Source organism: Periplaneta americana, chromosome 1 (genome assembly GCF_040183065.1).
Source record: "Periplaneta americana isolate PAMFEO1 chromosome 1, P.americana_PAMFEO1_priV1, whole genome shotgun sequence".
Lineage (NCBI taxonomy): Eukaryota > Metazoa > Arthropoda > Insecta > Blattodea > Blattidae > Periplaneta > Periplaneta americana.
Window position 1 is genome coordinate 12,251,985 of NC_091117.1, and position 24,169 is coordinate 12,276,153.

Below are 24,169 nucleotides of genomic sequence, written 5' to 3' on the forward strand. Positions count from 1 at the left end.
CCGTCTATCTATCTGTCTGTCTGTCTGTCTGTCTGTCTGTCTGTCTGTCTGTCTGTCTGTCTGTCTGTCTGTCTGTCTATCTATCTATCTATCTATCTATCTATCTATCTATCTATCTATCTATCTATCTATCTATCTATCTATCTATCTATCTATCTATCTATCTATCTATCTATCTATCTATCTATCTACCTATCTATCTATCTATTGATATAAATTATTTTCTTCACTACTGATCTTGAAAACACCCGTAGCGCGAACAGTTGTAGCAATTGGTGAATCACATTTGCCTTCTACTTCACTGAAAAATAGGTATATATTTTCTTATAATATGTGCAGCTTGTCTCTCTAATGAATGACTTCCAACAGGAGAAGTACGAACATTACAATTTTGTCGTCATCACTATGTTGTTGACCCTCTTTAACAGACTCACATGGTCTCCACATATTTCACTAATTTTAATGTACACTAAGAAAACTAAACAAATAATGCAAACTACGTGCACTCCAAGTCGTACAGAACTGGCAACTATGTGGTGTTTACTTCTGCGCGGGACGAAGGAAACATCAGTAATTTGTGTGGCCTTCTGCTTTCAACCCCCGCTGCCTAGATTTTCTCCGAGCGAACGTACAATATTTCTGTCTCATTGACAGAAGTTGGTGCTCGATATTGTATAGGCTACTTTATAGGAATCAATACTAACCTCGTAGGCCCTGAAAAGCAAGTATAGCTCTCTAGGCTTGGCGTCCATTGGCAGGCCGCTAACGAACAGGGTGCGGACCTGAAAGAAAACAAACAACAACATTAACAAATCACTTAAAGGAAAAGAATACGTTGGTAAATATTAATGCACTAGAAATGGTTTTTATCCGGTTGTGGAGAAACAACTCGGGACTACAGAAGGTCTGTTTTTTTTTAAATACCTTACGACACTTTCCATTTGAATACAACGTATTTCTCTTTTCAGTTTACTTTCTTGTAACATCATTAAGGAATCAAACATAAATTAAATTAATTATGTACTGTTGATCAAAATACGAACATTTTCGTTTAGTAGTTAGCAAACAAAATGGCCTGCATTTTATTGTAATTTCAAAGAATATGTTAGGCAAGACTGGTGAGGCGTATTAAACAGAAAATGGAGCGAGATAGGCCGTGTGGAAAATCACGACGCACGAAATTGATCTTACACGGCTGTTTCCATAGTGACAAAGGAGTAAATTTTTCATGTCAATATAATATTATTACAATTTTCTCTCTTGTAGGGCGAATATAGACGTCAGAAGAGAAATATTACACGAAAATAAAGTCTTTTTTTTTTTTTTCACAACGGCTAGAATTACATCAGTGTTATAATTATGACCCGAATGTATTGTTTGAAGACATTTTAGATAATGTAAATAATGGTAATTTCTCAGATTCTAATGATTTTGGGAATATATTACAAGGCGTATTTGAAAAGTTCACAGCCTGACAAAAAAATTAAACTAGGATTATTCCGAAACAATATTCATTTCTCAATTCCCCCCTGAGATTCATATAATTGGTCCACCGGTGTTGCAATGCTGCTATACCCTCCTTGTACATAGATTCCTCGAGATCTGCAAAGAAGCTATCTGCTATTGCGATAACTTCTTCATTTAACGAAAATTTATTTCTTCTTAGCCAAGTGACTTTTGAGTTTTGGAAAACGAATAAAGACTAAGGATGCGAGATCTGGTGAGTAAGGGGTGCGGCAGCATTTCGAACCGTAGTTCGTGTAGTTTAAGCAAGCGCGGTTGCAGACGTGCGAGCAGGTACATTGTCGTGATGAAGCAATACTTTCTTCTTGCCTATATCCGGTCTTTTCTCACAAATTTTCCCTTCCAGTTCTGCTTTAATTTCTGTTGGACTCATTCCCTTTTTTACGAAATATTTAATGACAACACGAAGCTCGATATTTTCCAATTTTGTCAATCTATTGGGCGCACTAACTTCAAAATTAAACTATACAAAATACAATCAACAGAAAATTATGATCTTTCGTGTTTGAATTAAAGTAAAATGGCCGCTAACAATGGCGGAATTTTTGACACGTTTTCAATGCCATCTATGTGTCAGGCCACAAACTTTTCAAACGCATCTCGTATCTATGCCATATTTTAATTTATTCACGAGAATATCCCTACTGAAAAAAATTGTTACAACTGATTTCGAGTAAATAGCTATTGTATTTTCCTTCAAATACGTAGGTACATGTTCCTTCATGGAAACGTCAATAACATGGAATGTTACGATATTGATTCTTTCAACGTGTTCAACTTAGAACCCAGGAAAGGTTACCCGCGTAAGGCTACTCAACGGCACGTGGTACTCTGCCAAGACTGTTGGCGCGACGCCCAATTAACTCGTCGCGACGCCTGACTGTCACACGGCTCAGGTAAACGGGGAAGTCTCATAAACTTGTACAAGTTTTCATTATCAGGGCGCGCCCAAACTCATGAGGGGTGTTTGTATATCTGCGAAACAATGCGGACGTAAAAGAAACTGTGAGTGTGTGAAGCAACTAAAGAGAGAAAAATAAATTTCATAACAAATAACATATAGTGTAATGCAATGCATCGCAACGGAACAAATACCATATTACATAACCTTATAGCTACAATACGCCATAATATTATGCAATACATCATCTATTATATATATATATATATATATATATATATATAGTCCACACCTGTGGAGTAACGGTCAGCGCGTCTGGCCGCGAAACCAGGTGGCGCAGGTTCGAATCCTGGTCGGGGCAAGTTACCTGGTTGAGGTTTTTTCCGGGGTTTTCCCTCAACCCAATACGAGCAAATGCTGGGTAACTTTCGGTGCTGGACCCCGGACTCATTTCACCGGCATTATCACCTTCATTTCATTCAGACTCTAAATAACCTAGATGTTGATACAGCGTCGTAAAATAACCCAATAAAATAAAAAAATATATATATAAAGATTTTCAGAAAAATAGTAGTTTTCAATGAAATGTCAATATTCCTACATAATTTTCCTATTTTCCAAAATCTATCTGTCGTCAGTTTTGAGACACAATGGCTTTTCAGAATAAAACAAAACACACACACTACAATAAGCAATATTACACGAAGGCCATGATCTGCAGGATTGCTGACATATTTAGAGCAAATCAGAGCAAATTCTGTGACATCATAATGACAACAATATGTCGATCTTCATTTGTGTAATTTTTTATAACTTCCCTATAATTGGTTATTAAAAACTTTTAAGACTTACTAAAAACAAGTCACTAATATACATATTAATGATATAGCCTATTGATATGAAACTCAAACCTTTTGGGGTTATATAAGTATACGTAGAGAATATTTTAAATTAGATCTTCATTTCTATAATTTACTGAGTGACGGCTGTATAACATATACAGTATGTGTTACTGAAAATTACAAAATTTACGTAAGTTAAAATTATTGTTATTAAAAATTATATATTTTTATAGTTATTAATCAAGTGGTGTGGGTCTTTTTCATGTATTTAATGGCGGTGTGGTGTGGATATTTATATGCGTGATTCTCTCCAGTATTGTCTGGAGAGAGCGCAAAAATTACAGTTCCTAAGGAAAGACCAAAAGGTATTACTTACTGATGAAATAAGAGGCCTACAAGATTTTGCAGCCTCCCGATCATTTCAGCAAGATTTCTTAGCAGCATAAAATGATTTTACCCTCTACATTTCAAGGTAGTTCATGAAACATGCAGCAGCTATACGAAGATGCTATGTCTATTGTTCGAAAGCATGGTAAACCTGACTTTTTTTAACTCTCACCTACACTTCACAATGACCTGAAATAGCTACTACTGCTTTACTCCCACATGAAAAATCTGCTGATCGTTTTACTTTTTAAACTCAAAAACTGAAGATGGATAGGTTCAAGAAAAAATATTTGGCATAAAAAACCATTCAGAGGGAGTATGTTTCATTATTATGGAAGCGAATAACTTTTAAAATGACTGGTAGGCCTATTCTTCATTGAAAATAAATCTGAAACATTTTTATTTGAACTTCTAATGAATTTATTTTGCAGCATTTGCTGCACAAGCCACTAGTAATAATGTAGGCCTATATCACAACACAATATAATATAATAATAAATCTAATATACAAAAGACTTCGGATTTGAAGGTTCAAAGTTCAAAACAAGATGAGGCGATTTTATACTTCGTCATAGCATCTAGAAGCTCTCCTAACCTACTACGTACAGATACGGAATTGAAAAATGGGCGCAGTCTTGATAGCGTTCTCCTCTATGCAGGGAATAAGCTTCGCTCTTCGCAAGACTGTCCACGAGTGGCGCATATTTAGTCGCCCTTGTTTACTGCACATGCGCAATACGTTGTATGCGGAACTTAGTAAAATTTGGTGGCCCAAATTTTGTTTCTGGATCTGTACACTGAATTTTTCTCTAAGTATTAAATGCAGCATCTAGAATTTCTAGAAAGAAAAAATAATCGGTACGTAGTCGTGGCTAATCCCTTCTTTTATCCTGTCACTTAAGGCCGTGTCCGGACAACTTTACCTTTTAAAATATAATATAATATAATATAATATAATATAATATAATATAATATAATATAATATAATATAATATAATAATGCAATAAAATACAATATAATATAATATAATATAATATAATATAATATAATATAATATAATATAATATAATATAATATAATATACTATAATACAATACAATATAATATAATATAATACAATACAATATAATATAATACAATAAAATAAATATAATATAATATAATATAATATAATATAATATAATATATTGCAGTACAATATAATATAATAATACAATAAAATACAATATAATATAATACAATAAAATAAATATAATATAATATAATATAATATAATATAATATAATATAATATAATATAATATAATATAATATAATATAATATAATGCAGTACAATATAATATAATAATACAATAAAATACAATATAATATAATATAATATAATATAATATAATATAATATAATATAATATAATATAATATAATATAATATAATATAATATAAAATAATATAATATAATATAATATAATATAATATAATATAATATAATATAATATAATGTAATATGATATAATACAATACAATGTAATATAATATAATACAATACAATGTACTATAATATAATATAACATAATATAATATAATATAATATAATATAATATAATATAATATAATATAATATAATATAATATAATATAATATAATACAATACAATATAATGTAATATAATATAATACAATACAATACAATGTAATATAATATAATATAATACAATGTAATATAATATAATATAATATAATATAATATAATATGATATAATATAATATAACAATATATTTATTTAGTAGATTTATTTCTACTGGCAGAGTAAAGGTCATGAAGCTTTCTTTTCCACTGAACCAATATAAGAAGAATAACAAATATAAAAATTGCAGAAATACAGGACCAATAATAATAATAATAATAATAATAATAATAATAATAATAATAATAATAATAACAAAATGAAAACAAGTTTAGTTACATGTAATACTAAGAAAAGAATGAAATATAATATAATATAATATAATATAATATAATATAATATAATATAATATAATATAATATAATATAATATAATATAATGTGAGAGGGAAAGGAACTGGCCACCCTACCCCATTATCTCCTGGCCTAGTTGCCTCATAAGTGGTGCTATGTTGGTATCATTTGTGAGGTTCAGATCTGTCTTTGGACAGTTGACTAAAGAATAATATAATATAATATAATATAATATAATATAATATAATATAATATAATATAATATAATATAATATAATATAATACAAGCATTGTGCACGAAGTCCCCGTCTTCCAATAAGAAATTCCTGGCTAGACTTGTACTCAAAGGGTCTCCTACACCAGGAATGTGATTTGCCGGATGAAGGGGCGCAGTTCTAACATTGCTCTTGAAATGAAAGAAAAACTTTGACTAAGAGTTTTGGCTTCGTACTCCTCACCCCGCCTTACATCCGAGGGCGAGGTGAATATAAGAAAAAATAAAAGAAGTTTACTTGCAGTATATTGAATGAAATCTGTGGGCAAACATCTTCGCGGACGTGATCCTGGTAAACCAACGCACGGGAAGAGCTCGCATTATTTCTGTGGTCAGCTTGATCCTTACGAAATATCGGACTCATTTGTATTGTCAGTGACGTCGCAGCGCAGTAAACTGAGAGGCAAGACAGTTGGGTGTGGAATCATGTACAATTCGAGGGTACGGAGTGTTGTGTGCTGAAACAACAGAACTATTTTCTTGCAATGATTTCTCCGATGACATTCTCCCCGTACGTGGCACAAATGTTTCGAGCCTCCTCCGCTACCTTTGCTCCTCTATTAAACTCAAACAGAAGAATATATCGGAAGTATTCATTATTTTTCCACTTGATACTTCATCTTCTTTATCCCACAAATAGTACAGGGACACCATTTTATTTTTACTAACATTTCCTCTATTAACCTGGCTATACCTTTGGATCAACGATTGAAAACCGGAAACACTGTTTGCTACCCCCTTCCACGACTGGAGTTCGATGATACTGGCGTAAAATATAAACAAATCACTTTACTAGGTATAGGAGGGAAGAAAAGTAGTTCATCCATTTACGTAAACTAGGAAATATCACGCTTTTGAGTTTGATAATTTTCATTGGGTTTTTCTTGAATCAAAATACAGTACAGTATTAACAATGAGTGTTTTTACTCACGAACTGAGCTGTCCATTTGGCCGTATTAATTATGCAGTGTATACTGTCTACAGCACATTAGCGTACAATATAGAGAATGAAGTTAAATTGAAAAATAATCACAATATGGATATTTAAACACATTTTCGAAATGGTGGCCGTTTATTTCGATACAGGCTTCAGTTCTAATGTGCATATTATCGCACTATAGACTATTGTACGTAATTCCAATTACCAGGTTCGTACTTCGTATCAATAACTCATGTTGAAATAATTCTGTACCTACCTTACCTTACATACTTTAAATTCAATCTTCTTCTAAAATTACTCAGACATACTATCTACTGTCCGTCCAAGTGGTTATGTCGCAGGGTCGTAGAAAGGGAGGAAATCACGTGACAGTTAATTACTTAACGAAGTCCTTTTATTTACGTTATTTTAAACATTTGTATGGTTATAATATTACGTAGACGTCCAATTCCTAACAGAAATTAATGTTCTCAGAAAAGAGCTAAGACAGCCCAGCCACTAGCCTTTACAGAGAGGCGAATAGAAGCAGGTGGGGGAAACCGGGATGCGACGTAGGCAAATGGACGACAGTAGGCCTACCTGTGCGAAAATGATTCAATATTGAAAGCTCTTTCGTCACTGGAAAACACGAACATATTTTTGGAACGTACTGTTTACTATGACCGTAAGGCTACTATGACTGTATATGCGGCCTTGGATCTGTGTGGAGGACGGTTGAACTTCATTAGTAGAAGGGGTGGGAGTGAAGTACATTAAAAAACTCAGGTACAATAAAAATTGAAGTAAAATAAAATGATGTCTCTGTACAAACTTTCTTGAAACCCGATAATTGAAGTCGTATTTACAAGCGCAACACTCCAAACAACAAATGACAAACGATAAACAAACTCCTAGCGACACAGTGTTGTGATGACGAAAAAAAAAACGCAGCGAACTTATCCATAAGCTTAATAATGTAAGAGTTTATTCGAAAAGTTTTGGTTAACGCAACACAAAATGACATTTGCTTTAGCAGTAAGAACTTCAGTTTTGAAAGTAAAAAAGTTTTTGTAGGAATTCTGTTACATATCGTAACATTCGATATCGAATGAAATGTTGTAGCAAATCTTGCCATAAAGTGGCTGAACTGTAACCCCCGAATGCATGCGACCTGTCGTTTAGGAAATGGAGACAGGGAGAAGTTGTTTAAGCCCCCTGCCTGCAGACGGGGCTGGCGCCCTCGGACCATTTCAGAAATCAATTTGAAGAGATTCGTTGCTATACATCTCATTCGGAAATAAATGCGTTTCCGCTGTTTGCAAAAACAAAAGCCTCAAGTTCTGCTGACCCGACTGATGTACACACATCCCGTTACTCATAAAAGTTCCTGACGTCATCTTTATTTTCTTTCCGGACATGAGATTTACTTCGGAAACTTCGGCACAGCTCCAAAGCGGAATAGGCCCCTTAGATTCATTTCAAATCAAGCGCCTACCTTATATGTATAAGTGTGGGGGGAAAAAAAGAAAAAAAAATGGCAGGTTATGTTCGAATTTAATCCACAGGGTGATTTAGAAGGATTATTCTGAGTAGAAAACTTCATATAAACATGTGTCCAATTTTCAATAATAATAGCTTGTTACGAATCCTTCAAATAAGCCTCGGAATGGGACTGATTCTCTGGCACGACCACAGCAAAGGAATAAGGTTTTGAGATTTGGTACTTGGAATGTTACAAGTCTGTATAGAATAGGAAGGGTAACATTAGTAGCAAAAGAACTAGCTAGATATAGAATAGGCTTTGTGGGAGTACAGAAGGTTAGGTTAGATGGGAACGGCATAACACAAATAGGAGATTATTTGTTGTATTATGGGGAAGGAAACGATAATCACCAATTAGGAACAGAATTCTTTATTCATAAAAGAATGGCCGAGACGTAGATGGGAAGATAATATTAAAATGGATTTGAGGGAGGTGGGATATGATGATAGAGACTGGATTAATCTTGCTCAGGATAGGGAACAATGGCGGGCTTATGTGTGAGCGGCAATGAATCTCCGGGTTCCTTAAAAGCCAGTAAGTAAGTAAGTAAGTAAGTAAGTAAGTAAGTAAGTAAGTAAGTAAGTAAGTAAGTAAGTAAGTAAGTAATTAAGTAAGTAAGTATAATAATAATAGTTTTATTTTCCCTGGCAGAGTTAAGGCCATCAGGCCTTCTCTTCCACTCAACCAGGATCAAATAACATACAGAAAAATACATACCGGTATACAAATAATATAAAATGGGTATGAAGGTAGTTACAGCTGTTGGAATGTTACGCATGACAAGCCTAACAAAAGGTATGAAGGAACATGGTATGATTTAATTATTACATTTAATGTTTATTTACATAGTATCAATACATTTCAACAGTTGAAAATAAAGGTTGGAATATTATTCAGAATGCTGTGTGTTTGCCATCTATTTCAAACTTGAGAGCGCATCAGATCTGTACAGATTAAATACAAACAAGTATACCGCCATACTGAAGGGTCACAGGAGAGATAGTGTAACACACGACCAAGAAAGAAGAAAGAAAGTTAGCTTCCCTTATGAAAAGGTTGCCAGATTTGACAAAGCGTATTACATATAATTTGGAAACAGACCTAAAAGGTAAAATGATATCCATTTGAAACGATGAGATAATCGAATATACAAAATATCAGAAAAATTTACACCTAAGTAGCGTTTGTGCTCATTTACAGTTAAGAAAGGGGGGGGGGAAATATCATCAGATAGGTTAGAATGATACGAATGCCATATACCGCGAGAAAAATAATAGCACGGATTTACGTATTGACATTGATATCTGAATCAATCAACAGCCATTGGTTAAGATAACTTGAAATTTCCATTATCACTCCCATACAAATGATTTCTCATTATCTGAACCGATCCTTTGAGGGCACTAATGGCTATTTCCTTCACAATGCTGTGTGTTAGGCCCAGGTTTTTACATTTGTTGGCAAAGAAGGAGGGTATGGTACCTCGTGCTCCCACCATCAGACCTATTACATCAATGTGGGACAGGCTATATTTATCTTTATAGAACGGGATTGTTGGTAGACATTGCCTTAATTTCTGAAACAAAAAAAGAAACTTCAAGGATCGAAGGAATTGGACAATTATATATTATTTTATAGTGGTGTGCCGCAAGAGAAACGAGCTGCTGCAGGAACAGCAATCTTAATTCTAAATAAGTATAGGAATAGAATACATAGCTATACAATAATCAATGAAAGACTACTCAGTATTAGAATAAAAATAGCACGTGGATATTTAACAGTAATAAGTGTATATGCCCCTGAAGAAGGGAGAAAAGAAGAAAGCATAGAGTTCTACAAAGACCTACAAAAACATTTAGATACGGTCAATAAAAATGATCAATTAATATTGGGAGGAGATCTAAATGCAAGAATTGGCCAGTCACCAGTGAAAGATATAATAGGGAATAATGGAGAACAGACTTTGAATGAAAATGGCAAAAGTTTGAGAAACTTTGCTGTTTTTAATCACTTAAAAGTGACAAATTCCTTTTTCAGATATAGAGATATTCACAGATACACGTGGACTAGCAGAGGTCAGAAGAGTATAATAGATTACATCTTAGTAAATAAAAGATTATTGTCCCAAGTGCTAGATACAAGGGTTTACCGAAGCTATGATGTTTCTTCAGATCACTTTATGCTAATGACCAAAATTAAAATTTTGAAAAGATGGCTGAAGTTAGGAACTAAGAAAGAAAATGGAAGTAAGAAACAAACATTTAAGGTATATCTATTAAAAGAAGATAGTATAAGGAGATTATACTGTCAACGTTTGGATAAATATTTGGATCAGCGAGGAATTAGCCTAAACGTTAATACAGAATGGGAAGACCTTAAACAAATCATAATACAAGCTGCAACAGAAGCTCTTGGAAAAAGAAATAAGAAATTAACAAAGAGAGGACTTAGTATATGGAATGATGAAATTGCATCACTAATCAAAGATAAAAAAGAAGCATATTTAAAATATTTAAATTCGAACTCTGAAAGTGATTTAACTGAATATCGGAAACGAAGTGCTCTTGCTAAAAGAGAAACAAGAAAGCTACATAGACAGAGTTGGGACAGATATATCAGCAATTTAGAATATGATGTTCATGGAGCTCAAACATCGGCATATAAGATAATGAGACATTTGAATAAATCGGAAAAGGATACAGTAGAATTAAATAATATCGCTGGAGATGACTGGCTAAAATATTTTAAGGAGCTTTGGACCTACCCTATTGATATCAAGCCACAACAAAAAAGTAACGAATATAATGAAGTAGATAATATTACAATGGAAGAATTAAATGATATATTAAACACATTCAAAGCTAATAAAACTCCAGGCAGCGATGAAAATGAATATAGAGTTAATTAAATATGCATCGCCTCAATTAAAAATGCGCTTTCTAGATGTTTTAAATATATGCTGGTCCACTTTGCAAATTCCAAGTGAATGGAAAATAGCTATAATACGGCCAATATTTAAAAAGGGCAAAAGAGACGAATGCAAAAATTATAGAGGTATAAGCCTTCTAAATAAAAGTTATAAAATTTTTGCTAAAATTATAACAAGATGTCTAAATATCATATCGGAAGTTCTATTAAATAACGAACAACATGGATTCCGAAGAGGACGAGCATGTACAGACTGCATATTCATAGTGAAGCAAATAATTCAGAAAAGAAGAGAATTCAATCAAGAGACACACCTGCTATTTATAGACTATATAAAAGCTTTTGATAAGGTACTACGAGAAAAGCTATGGGACATTTTATTACATAAAGGATATCCACAACATCTAGTGGAAATGATAAGGCAAATGTATGAAGGGACGGTCATCAGTATAGATAAAGGAAATCTTAAAAATATTTTAAATGTCAAAAAAGAAATTGTCAATTTAGGAGTAAGACAGGGCTGCCCATTGTCGCCTACACTTTTTAATATTTATTTAGACGCAGCAATAGCCGAATGGCAAGCGCAGTTGAAATATGATTTTAAAGTGGGATCGACGATTTTAAATACTATTCTATTTGCCGATGACCAAATAGTCTTTGCTGATAAGGAGGACAAACTGCAGCTAGCTCTCTTTCAGCTAAACAAAACAATGTCCAAGTACAATCTAAATGTCTCTCATGAAAAAACAAAGGTCATGGCCTTTATTGGGAAATATCAGATACGTTCCAAAATTATCCTCAACAATATGATATTAGAACAGGTGCGACATTTTAATTATTTGGGGTGTGATATATCTTTCGATGAGGAGCGAGATCTCAAACAAAAGGTGCATAAATTTCAAAGTATATGTGGCACCATAAAACGAACATTAAAAAACAAAACACGAAGAGACACGGTTTTAAAATTTTATAAAACAATGGCAGTACCAGTATTGGCTTATGGAGCTGAGACTTGGGCCACGAACAGAAGTGATAAAATAATAATAGAGACAGCTGAAATGAGATTCTTAAGATATGTCGCTGGTTGTACTCTTAGAGATCACATTAGAAGTGAAGATATAAGAGCACATCTGAATATTTTTTGTTTGAATAAGAGAATTGAAGAAAATCAAGTTCAGTGGAAGGAACATATATCCCGGATGCCGGATGAAAGATTAGTAAAACAGGTTCTGCAATATCGCCCAACAGGGGTGCGTGATATCGGCAGACCTAGGCGTCGTTGGGAAGACAACTTCTGAGACGAAACAGGCCAAATGGCCTATCTTGTTGTTGATGATGATGATTGTTGGTTCATACATCCGTTTCTTTTCACTGTCCACCTCATGCGGTTGATCTGCATGTCTCAAATCTGATGGTGGGATCGAGAATGTATGCCGAGTTGTTCTTAATGGCAATGATATCAATTCGCCGAACACTTCCTTGTGTGGCTAGTCCCTGCACCTCTTGATGGACTGTAAACCCTACTTCCTTCAGTGCCTCGGCCAGCATAGAACGGACAGCATGGTGACGGATGCTACGAAGGGCCTCACTATAGGGGCAGAAGCCAAGGATATGGGGAAGAGTTTCAATCTCGCTGAATGAATGAAAGAGGGGGGGGAAGTGGGAGGAGAAACTTTAAAGTACGTGAAAACACGTCCTTGCAAGGGGGGGGAGTAGGGGCTGTGAAAAACTGAGACAGCGCCTACAGCGGGACCATCCCGACTTCTACCCGGTACAGCTCGGAACGGAGCGACATAGCCTACCATTTTAAGGGCGTCTATCCATTCCGAGAGGGTTAGACCTTTGTGATTTCTTATCCAGCTGTTTGCTGGGGGAACTCTTTGTTAAGAATCACTCCTTTACCCTTTTGTTGCAATGTACACCAATTTTCAAATTATTTGTCTCTTAAAGCGTCTCTAACTTTTCGAGAGTCCACAAAATTTTCACGATTATTTAAAAAAGAATTAGCAGGAGTTAATTTATTTTACTGTACAACATTCCAGGAGTCCTTTGGTTTCCCACGCGGTCCGTGCCATTACATTCTGTGCCTAATGCTTTCCGGTAAGAGTGACTGGCTGGCTTAAGGTGATCGGCAGGGCCGGGTATTCATGGAGATCGCGAAAATCACGACATAATAGATATACAATATATTTTTACTGATATTTACGAATTAAGTGATTCTGATTAATAATATGCGGATAAAACAATCGCGAGAAATCGCGAAATAAAGTCATAATAGCGAAATATGAATACATTCACGAATTATTACTATTGCGTCGATTTATAGCGAATTTCATATCCTGAGTTTTTTCGGATTTTTTTTTTCACTTGAATTTGTTACATATACAAGTAGACTACATTACATGGTATTCCAGGAGTTCTGATTACATTAGTGAACTCAAAAGACGGAGAATTCAACATTTCACTGATAATTTGAAAGTGTTAATTTGAGGGTTGCAAGTTTTTTTCGTTTCTAATGAATGTCTGAATCCAACAATTAATATTGTCTATTGGCCATACCGCACCTTTATCAAAATCCAACGAACCTTTAATGTTAATTATTTGGAAAGTAATAGGGTAAACTAGGGTCTGTTGGACAGTCGGGCATGTTGGAAACTCTGTACTTTAACGTGTTACCACGCCACTTGTAGGCACCACATTCAGCTAGAAGTCAAAGAGGGAAGTAGCCACGAGTGGGGCTACTTCCATCATTGACTTCTAACTGAATGTGCTGCCCACAAGTGGCGTGGTAACACGTTAAAGTACAGAGTGTCCAACATGCCCGACTGTTCAACAGACCCTAGTTTACCCTATTCATACTGAGTTAATGCTCGAATTTGAAAATAATTGTGTTTTCCAAAATTTCCATTAATCTCCGCCAAAAGAACAAATCAATCTCCAACAATCTCCGCCGACAATAATATTAAAAAACACAAATGATAAAATTAATCTCCATAAATACCACGTCTGAAGCAACACTTATTGTAGGTAGAACAAACATTACACGTAAAAAAGGACATATTGTCACTTTTTATGTATTTTAAAATGAAATATTTGTAAAAGAAAAACTGTAGTAACTAGAAATTTACACATTTTTATTTAATGTCTACAGTACGATGCGTTCACGACATTGCGAAAGTAAAAATTATTTTGTGCGAGATCGTGCGTATTTGCTTGTTTTCCGCGCAGAACCAATACGCGGTAAGTGTGAAATACCACATTCAGTATTCCCAACCTAACACACATAACAATTTCCCTCTTCTTGAAGAGAGATATTTTGGTTTTCCGAAGTTGCCGTCATTAAACAGAAACCAACATGGAGATTTCATTGCAACTAATTAGAAATTCGTCTTTCAGGTATGTAATAAACGATCTTCGCACAAAATAATGTACGATACACGAGCGGTATGTTTGTTTTCATGTTCTCGGAAATTAAAAAAAACTCAACTACGTTTCGCTTTTTTAATCTTTTCCTCGACCATGAAAACGTCAACATACCGCTCTCGTAACGTATATTACTATTCCACGCATAGAAATTATTTTATTGGAAGTTTCCAAGTAGAGAGATATCGCAGAATTGCGGTGGGATAATCGCCGTATTGATGTTTTACGTTACTAAAAAGCCAATTCATAGAAAAGAGGGAACTGCAGAAATGAGAAAACGAAATCAGTATTTATTACAAGTATTGCTATTTTTACCGCAATAAAGGCTATTTACTCAAGTGCTGCCATCTCACCCGCATTCATTTCAGCGATGCCCAATCCAATTGTGACGTCATAAGTATCCTGCAATCGATATATCGCCTCCGCAAGAGGCATCAGTAAAAGTAGCAGCTCCCCCTAATAGTGATTGGGTTAACTTTTCCAAACGCAGATAATTACAAACTGCCATGCAAATACGGGTTGGATAATTAACTGATAGCTACAATGAACAATATTGAATCTCGATGGTTATGTTGGCGAAAACAAAACACAACCTATCTAAACAATCGGGTTTTTCGATTGTTTTGGAGGCGCGTTCATGATGGAGCGCAAACAATGATAACACAAAACATTTTTCCCCTCAAAACGAGACTAAATTATTCCAAAACGTATTCCACTGAACAAGGGAGTTCATCAATACCGTTTCAATGCAATTGATAAGTAAAACAAATATAAACCACAAAAGGAAACATTCAATAAGTATTTGATCGACAACACTGATTTTTTTAATCGATTAATACGAAAATCGGTATCAATTATCGATATTTACGCATAATAGTAGGCCTACATTATGCAACGAGCCTATAATGGTAGTAATTAAGACGCGAGTATGTTTGTTTATGAAACTCGCTTGCGCTCGTTTCATAATTTTCATACGAGCGTCTTAATTACTACCATTATAGGCAAGTTTCATACGACGTTTTATGCTCGACCATATTTCTGACTTGAAATTATTCATAAGTATTCATGTTATGGTTATCTAAGTGAGGAGAGGAACTGACCTTCTAAATTGTGAGATGTGCGCAGACGCGAAAGTATTGATTTTTTTCCGAGGAACGAATATCAATGACCTTGATATAATCTAGAGAATAAAGGCTGGTTCACAATAAACCGGGAACGAAAACAACGAAAACGAGAACGGAAATATTGTTAAAATAAATGTACATATTTTAAAGTGAGCATTCACAATTAACTTTCACGTTCCTGTCCCCGGGATCCTCGTTAATTGTGAATGCTCACATTTAAATATATTTATTTTAACAGTATTTCAGTTTTCGTTCTCGATGTCGTTTCCGTTCCCGGTTTATTGTGAACCAGCCTTAACATGAACATTAATCTTGATATAACCTGGAAATTGATTTAGAATTGAAGAAAGAGATGACAAATTCAATTTATTTGAATATTAATTACAATTAACACTAATTATTATAGTAACAGAACATAACCTTCTGCGATAGTATTGGATTTCCAGCCTCCGTGACGTTTGGTTAGTTGTCTTTCGATTGCATATCCGAGAATAATCGATATTTGCGGTTATATAATGGTACAATGGTGATTTTTCATTGGCTGAACAACTGAACTATAATGAATAGGTGTACTTTAATGAGGTGCATTAAAGGGCTACTACCAGGTGTATAATTACTACATTTCGGCATGGTCGAGCATAAAATATTATTCTCAATAGGCTTCGTGGCTAACGAGAAAGAAAGGTTAAGCTGGAATCGCAGTCACGTGGTTATCTCGGTCTAGTCATGGCCTTCGTAACAATTGCCAATATAAATACATGTTCAAAGTTTAAAAAAACAAAGGAATTGCTACATTAAACGTTCATTAGTTCAATGTTGGCCTTGTTATGATAAGAATGTGACGTTGCGCCGAAGTCTGTCTTTCTCGTTAGCCATGATAGCAAATACCTTACTATAATAATACCGGACAGCTAGCAGTTTTGCGTGCGAACGACGCTGGTGCTGCTACCTACCTGCCGGTGTGGAGATACTCGCGAAACAAGCTGTAATCAACTGCAATGTATATTGTTGCTGGGCTAGTTAATAGTTTTATTAATTAGTGCTGTGTTAAAATGTCAGGGTGTATATGTGCTGTTCATAATTGTGACAATTGCAGCATTACAAATTGTTCCAAATCGTACTTTCGATTTCCGACAGTTCATAAAACGTGAGTCAATAACATTCTTTAGTAGGCCTAATGCCTTTGTCTCTGTGTTGATAGAACAATAAAAATTAGCTTTTTTATTTAAACCTAATAAATGAATAGAAGTTAAAATATATTGGAAATTTTAAGGTTTTAGCAAATTAAGCTTTATTGTTGTATACATGCCTTTACTAATAATTATTACAAGCATCAGAATACTACCATTTCTATTTTTGCAGTTGCCAGCAATGCGTATATAAAGCATCATTGTAAATTCATTCCTAATGTCAGAACTGATTTTGTCTCACTAAACCAAAGAAAAAATATGTAACAATTAATAATTACAGAAAGTAATATGAAGTATGCAATATTCTCATAATATGCAGCTCTGATATAAGATAATAATTTTACATTAAATACTATTCAACATTTCTTAAGTGTTTCATATATTATTCCACATTAGTAACTCACGTTTTAAACAATAGTCCGAATCCAGCTATGTTAATATTTGTATATGTGGACGTAATTCCATCTCCCTTCGCTAGATGTCAGGTCCGTGATATTTCGCACTCACGCCAATGCTACTAGTATACAGCTGTCCGGTATTATTATAGTAAGGTATTTGATGATAGGCTATTTCTGTGTTGTTAAGGTAAAGGGAGATACGTCATTTTTTTGTGCAGATGGAATTTAATCCCCCAGATGAACATACAAGTTAAATTAAACAAGTGAGTGTGCAAAAATCAAAAGAATACTAGCAGTTGATGTGTTTTATTTGTGTAGAAAATTATTTGCAATAAGAATCCGATGTTTAATTTTCATTTATCTCCAAACTCATTTTTATGACATCTCATTTTACCCAAACAACACAGATTTGTGACTAAGACAAGTATATTAGAAAAATATACACAACACAAAATAAATAATCAGATATATTAACAAACATGAGATAACTACAGTTTTTACTGGGTTTCAACGCTCGATCCTTTCTTCCATCGGTAACTAGAAATTTGTTGTCCTATAAAATTACGCTCTTGCTCAGGATAGGGACCAATGGCGGGCTTATGTGAGGGCGGCAATGAATCTCCGGGTTCCTTAAAAGCCAGTAAGTAAGTAAGTAAGTAAGTAAGTAAGTAAGTAAGTAAGTAAGTAAGTAAGTAAAGTAAGTAAGTAAGTATAAAATTCCGCTTGAAAGTGACTGCTTGTGAAAAAAAATCTACTTTATATCAGGGATACACCGACACGCATAATACGTTACCCAGTTTTGGGAATGAAACTGCAGTTGTGTTGATTTCAAAGTTTTGTTTTTGTAACTGTATAAAATGGAAAGTATGGATCTATGATAAGAGAAGTAATCAACGAAAGACATGCAATATAATTATGTCCTTGGTTTCAGAATACCTTCTATGTGCATTTTCATCGATTTTGCGTTTTTGATACATCATACTCAGATATTTAAGCTCCTTCTATCCGTATACCTACTACATATGTGAAGAGAACTCTAATAGTGTTTCAGGACAGGAAGAAAAAAAATAAATTGTATCGCTCATGGTACTCTCTTTGACAACATTCAAATTCTGTCGGGAAAACCCTCCCATTAACTCAGTATTGTGTGAACAAACGTCGAGCCTTGTCGGTGAAATACCGTACGTCAATCTTGACAATCGCAGAGCGCATGTAACATCATACCTGCCAACATATGAAAGATGAAATGCTTAGTCCATCATTGATCTCACTATATTAGTCGGGAACTGAACTCCGACATTTTTATAGTTCATCGTACGAGTAGGCTACAGTTGTGCAGTCAACTGTTTCTTCCTGAGTAGCTCCTTTTGATGCTACCTGTTTGCAGTCCAGATTTCACATCCCCACACACCGCAGTGCAGTCGCTCGTGATCAAGTGTGATCAGCATTCTAACAGAGCGTACACAAGCACCATGCCACACAGGACCGTGTAGTGTCATTGTTCAAGCGAGGCTCTTTTTTTCTGGTACTCATTTGATTCGAAATCTTTCGCATCGGTGAAAACATAGCGAGATGAAAATTTCCATTTCGGCGTCCAGAGCAAAGAGTAGCCTATGCCTACCATAAGGTTCGTTCCAACAACAGTCAGGAACCGTCCGTAACTATCGTGAGCATGCGCAGTACAGAAAAAGCGGTCCAGCACACTCCAAACCAGTCCTGAACCGGAAAAATGTACTGCAGTCGGGCGTTCCAACAAACTTTTGACACGGGTTCGGAACGGTGAGAAGTAGTCAGTGGATTGAAGCATGTACTAAAGAGTGCACGAGACGCGCATGCGCATAAGCTCACCAACGTCTCCTGGATACTGAAGAAAGACATGATCGACTGTTCACATCATTGAGATTAAAGATGGAAAGTGACAGTACAGACGAATAATAAAACTAGAGATTTAATTTAAATTTTCGCCAAAAAGAAAGGGAATGGAAATTATTTTGGTATTAAAATAGTTAATTACAATTTCAACATGCAGCTTTGATTGAAATTATAATAAATAACGTACATACATTAATAATTAAGAAAAAAAGAACTATTTTTAGATGACAGTCCCCCAGTACACGACATTGAATTAGCGGAATTCTTGCCTTCCATACTCTTTATCATCTTTTAATAGAAAATGATCGAAATTCTATTTTCTGCAATTAGAATTAGCTGCGAAATGATAATAATAAGCATCCCGTTCTTGGCAAAGATCATCACAGTAATAGCATCTCTGGATTTAGTACATAACGATCCGCGAAAGCGTTCCAATAGCGTCCAGTCCATAGTTGAATCCCATAGCAGATGCTCAACTGGCGCATGCGCATAAGATCGTACAGGAACCGTACATGAACTGATCCATGAACCGCTTGTTGGAACGAACCTACTGCAAACCAGTCCTGAACCGGAAACATGAACTGCAGTCGGGCGTTCCAACAAACTTTCGACACGGGTTCGGAACGGTGAGAAGTAGTCAGTGGATTGAAGCATGTACAGTACTTAACAAAAGTTTAAGACCATGAGCAAATTTCATATAATTATTTCCTGGTCCTATATTTTTGTTTCTATTTCCCTCATGAATATTTTGTCAATTATTTGGACTGTGAGACATCTATCGACGCAAAGAAAGTGAAATTATGACATTTAGTTTTCGAGTTATGATTTTAATGAAATATTTTGTTACTGTAAAAAATGCTACATTTATAATTACGGAATAATTTATTCATGCTAAACCAACATTTTTATTGTAGTGATGATTTTTTTCAAGCAATTTGAGAAGTGTGAGAACACGTACTTTCGATTGGCGTAGGTCCGGTTACGTTAGCTTATTCCACAGTGAAGCTATGAATGCCTTTACTTAATGTTATTTCTACTATTATTTTTTTATTTTGGAAAAATATGCAAAAAATTATAAAACGAAAATAAAATTTTTAAAATTTTTCTTTCTGGTACCAATGTGTTCTCACACTTCTCAAATTGCTTGAAAAAATCATCACTACAATAAACATGTTGGTTTAGCATGAATAAATTATTTCGTAATTATAAATGTAACATTTTTTACAGTAACAAAATATTTCATTAAAATCATAACTCGAAAACTAAATGTCATAATTTTACTTACTTTGCGTCGATAGATATCTCACAGTCCAAATAATTGACAAAATATTCATGAGGGAAATAGAAACAAAAATATAGGACCAGAAAATAATTATATGAAATTTGCTCATGGTCTTAAACTTTTGTTAAGTACTGTACTAAAGAGTGCACGAGACGCGCATGCGCATAAGCTCACCAACGTCTCCTGGATACTGAAGAAAGACATGATCGACTCTTCACATCAATGAGGTAAAGATGAAAAGGGACATTTTAGAAAGGATTAATGAATTCAATTAACTTGGTTTCAAGCTTTCCTTTCTACCTCATCTAGATATCTCAGAAAAAAATTTTAAATTCAATAAATCTGCAGGCTTTATCAACAGTATAATGAAACCTTCTTTAGCCCAGAAACATACCCGCACTCGTCTGGACAAGACCTTAGTAAGACCTGTCCTTTGTTACGGCAGCGAAGCTTGGACCTTACGGAAAAGCGACGGAAACAGAATTACTGCCAGTGAAAATATGAAGTTTATGCGTCGAACAGCAGGATAGGCCTACACTAAATGGGATAACAAAAGAAATGAAGACATCCTACAAGAAGTGGGGCTGAAACCTGTACTGCAGTGTATTCATCAATATCAAGACAACTGGCTTCACCATGTCAAGCGTATGCCTAGAACAAGAATTCCTAGAGCGATCTTGAACTACAGACCAACAGGGAAAAGATCACTCGGTCGCCCTGTGAAGAGATGGCGGGAAAATTTTGTAGACCGGAACAGTCCTTCTAGGACTATCACCTGTTAGGATGATTATGATGATGATTAAACGTTTAAGTCTTCTTTCTATACTACGATTCCCATTCGTCCCGTTTTCTGATCATTTGTCCCGGTGTCCCGACTTTTTTTTTCAAATGTTCCCCTTATGAATAGCCTTCCTAAAAAAATGGATTACGAAAGTTGTTTTCTTTTTAATTAGTAGCACTCCTGGTGACTAATTAAAATAACATTATTTCTATCGTAATGTTGGTGATACTCAGAGCGATGCTCTTTTCTTTTCTTTTTTTTTTTTTAGTTGGTTATTTAACGACACTGTATCAACTACGAGGTTATTTAGCGTCGATGAGATTGGTGATAGCGAGATGGTATTTGGCGAGATGAGGCCGAGGATTCGCCATAGATCACCTGGCATTCATCTTACGGTTGGGGAAAACCTCGGAAAAAACCCAACCAGGTAATCAGCCCAAGCGGGGATCGAACCCGTGCCCGAGCGCAACTTCAGACCGGCAGACAAGCGCCTAACCGACTGAGCCACGCCGGTGGCTCTCTTTTCTTCTCTCTCCATGTTTATGTTGGGAGAATTAGTTACAATTTCCGTTTCCGATTATATTCGGTATCATAGCATCATAGCGAAAGTTGAAGTTGTATAATGCATTATAATTTTGTACCGTTTTTCATCATGTCGAAAAGTAAATGCAGTATAAACGATAGCATCAAAAGAGAATTCCCATTCATCAAAGGTGCGGATGAAATGTGGAATGTACACTGTGAAATTCTAGATTTTGCATTTCATATGGTGGTCGGTCAGACATGGTCAACCACGTCCATAAATCTGAGAAACGATTGAATACATCTTAAAATATTATCTTCACTCTTGTTTACAGTACCTGTCATCAAGTTGTATTTTAATAATAATAATAATAATAATAATAATAATAATAATAATAATAATAATACTAATAGACAGACAGACAGACAGACAGACAGACAGACAGACAGACAGACAGACAGATAGATAGATAGATAGATAGATAGATAGATAGATAGATAGATAGATAGATAGATAGATAGATAGATAGATAGATAGATAGATAGATTTATTCGTTCCATAATATTCTTACATTTGCTTTATAGCATAGAATAAAAAACATGTCTAATTCTTACGTTTAAATATAAATGCAATACATATAAAATGCAAATATGAAATATGTACAGAATTAATACCTTAATAACAATAATATTTTATACAATGTAATATGTTTACCATTTAATAGTATTATAATATTTACACAGTACTGTGAAATGTCAAGAATTCATCTACAGAATAGAAAGTGTGAGATATTAAGTAATTTTTTAGTTTTACCTTAAATAATGCAGAGTTTTGGCTATGATTCTTAATGTCTTCAGGAAGACTATTGAACATTTTTATCGCCATGTAACGTACTCTCCTTTGAAGGCATGATAAATTTGATGATGGCGTATGAAAATCGTTCCTTCTGCGGGGTATTTATACTATGTATGGCTGAGTTAGTTGGACAATTTTCTTTATTACATAAGAGGAAATTTATTGTAGAGTATATGTATTGATTTGTTAAGGTTAGAATCTCTAATTTTTTTAAAATAATCTACATGATTCTCTAGCCTTTGCTCCAACTATTATTCTAATGGCTCTTTTTTGTAATAAGAATGTATTTTTACTATCTGCAGAATTTCCCCAAAATATTATTCCGTAGGACATAATGGAATGAAAATAAGCAAAATATATTGCCTTTAAGATACTGCTGTTTAGAAATTGTTGTAACGACCTTACTAATAATAATAATAATAATAATAATAATAATAATAATAATAATAATAATAATAATATTGATAATAATAATAATAATCATCATCATCATCATAATAATAATAATTTCAAGGTTTGCCGAATGAGCATTAGGATGTCTTTTTATAATTTGATTAAAATCTGATTGTGACGTATGTGATGGATTTATTTTAAAATTTGCAATTTTTATTGTGTCCCATATTTTTTTACAAAATGTTCCAGGGTTTTAAGTAAAAAAAATGGAAATGTCCTAGTTTTTTAAAATTACAATATGGGAACCCTATTCTATACTAACGGTCTTACTAATAAACCGTGTATAGTTTTTATACGAGACTTATGCAGATTTGAGACAGAAAACGTTACTAATAAACCATGCATAAGCGATGGATGTATAAACAACCTGTAACTATACAATGGGAATTCCTTTGCAGTAGTTATATAAACGAAACCCCTTGTTTAAGCGTTGTATATAGAGAAAAAAATGGCCGCCCCTCTAACAGCTGTTCGTATCGACTGCCATTTTATGATGATGGTTGCCTTGTAACCACAGAAGAACAAACCAAAGAGCATAGAATAATTAGAATAATATTGCTGTAGCTTGTACTCTTTGATCAAAATATAGCGTGGTAATCGATCAGAGCCAGTTGTACTATCGATATTTGACACGGCACACTAGAGCGCTCTACCGGATGCAATAGAGAACCTCAGATATTCTTTTACCTTCCGTAATGAAGTAATGACGAAACTATGACGTAGCTGTGTAACAGTTATACTGTTATACACGACGTATGTACTGATTATTAGTTACGAATTTACACACGACTTATAAACGAGCTACTCATTGTATAATTATAAGACAGTTAAACGTCTGTATATAGAGTTTTTATTAGTAAGACCGCTAGGGTATATATTTTTTTAATTTTATTTTATTGGGTTATTTTACGATGCTGTATCAACATCTAGGTTATTTAGCGTCTGAAAGAAATGAAGGTGATAATGCCAGTG

The 24,169-nt window shown here is 34.4% G+C and overlaps 1 protein-coding gene across 1 annotated transcript in view; it reads right to left on the reverse strand.

The window, feature by feature from the left end:
* The window catches only part of LOC138707426 (uncharacterized), a 516,816-nt gene that overhangs the window by 111,599 nt on the left and 381,048 nt on the right, over positions 1-24,169 (reverse strand). Inside the window, exon 2 of the mRNA XM_069836872.1 lies at positions 705-782. Coding sequence (XP_069692973.1) covers positions 705-752 — 48 coding nt within the window. The 5' untranslated portion in view covers positions 753-782. The remainder of the gene's footprint in view (positions 1-704; positions 783-24,169) is intronic.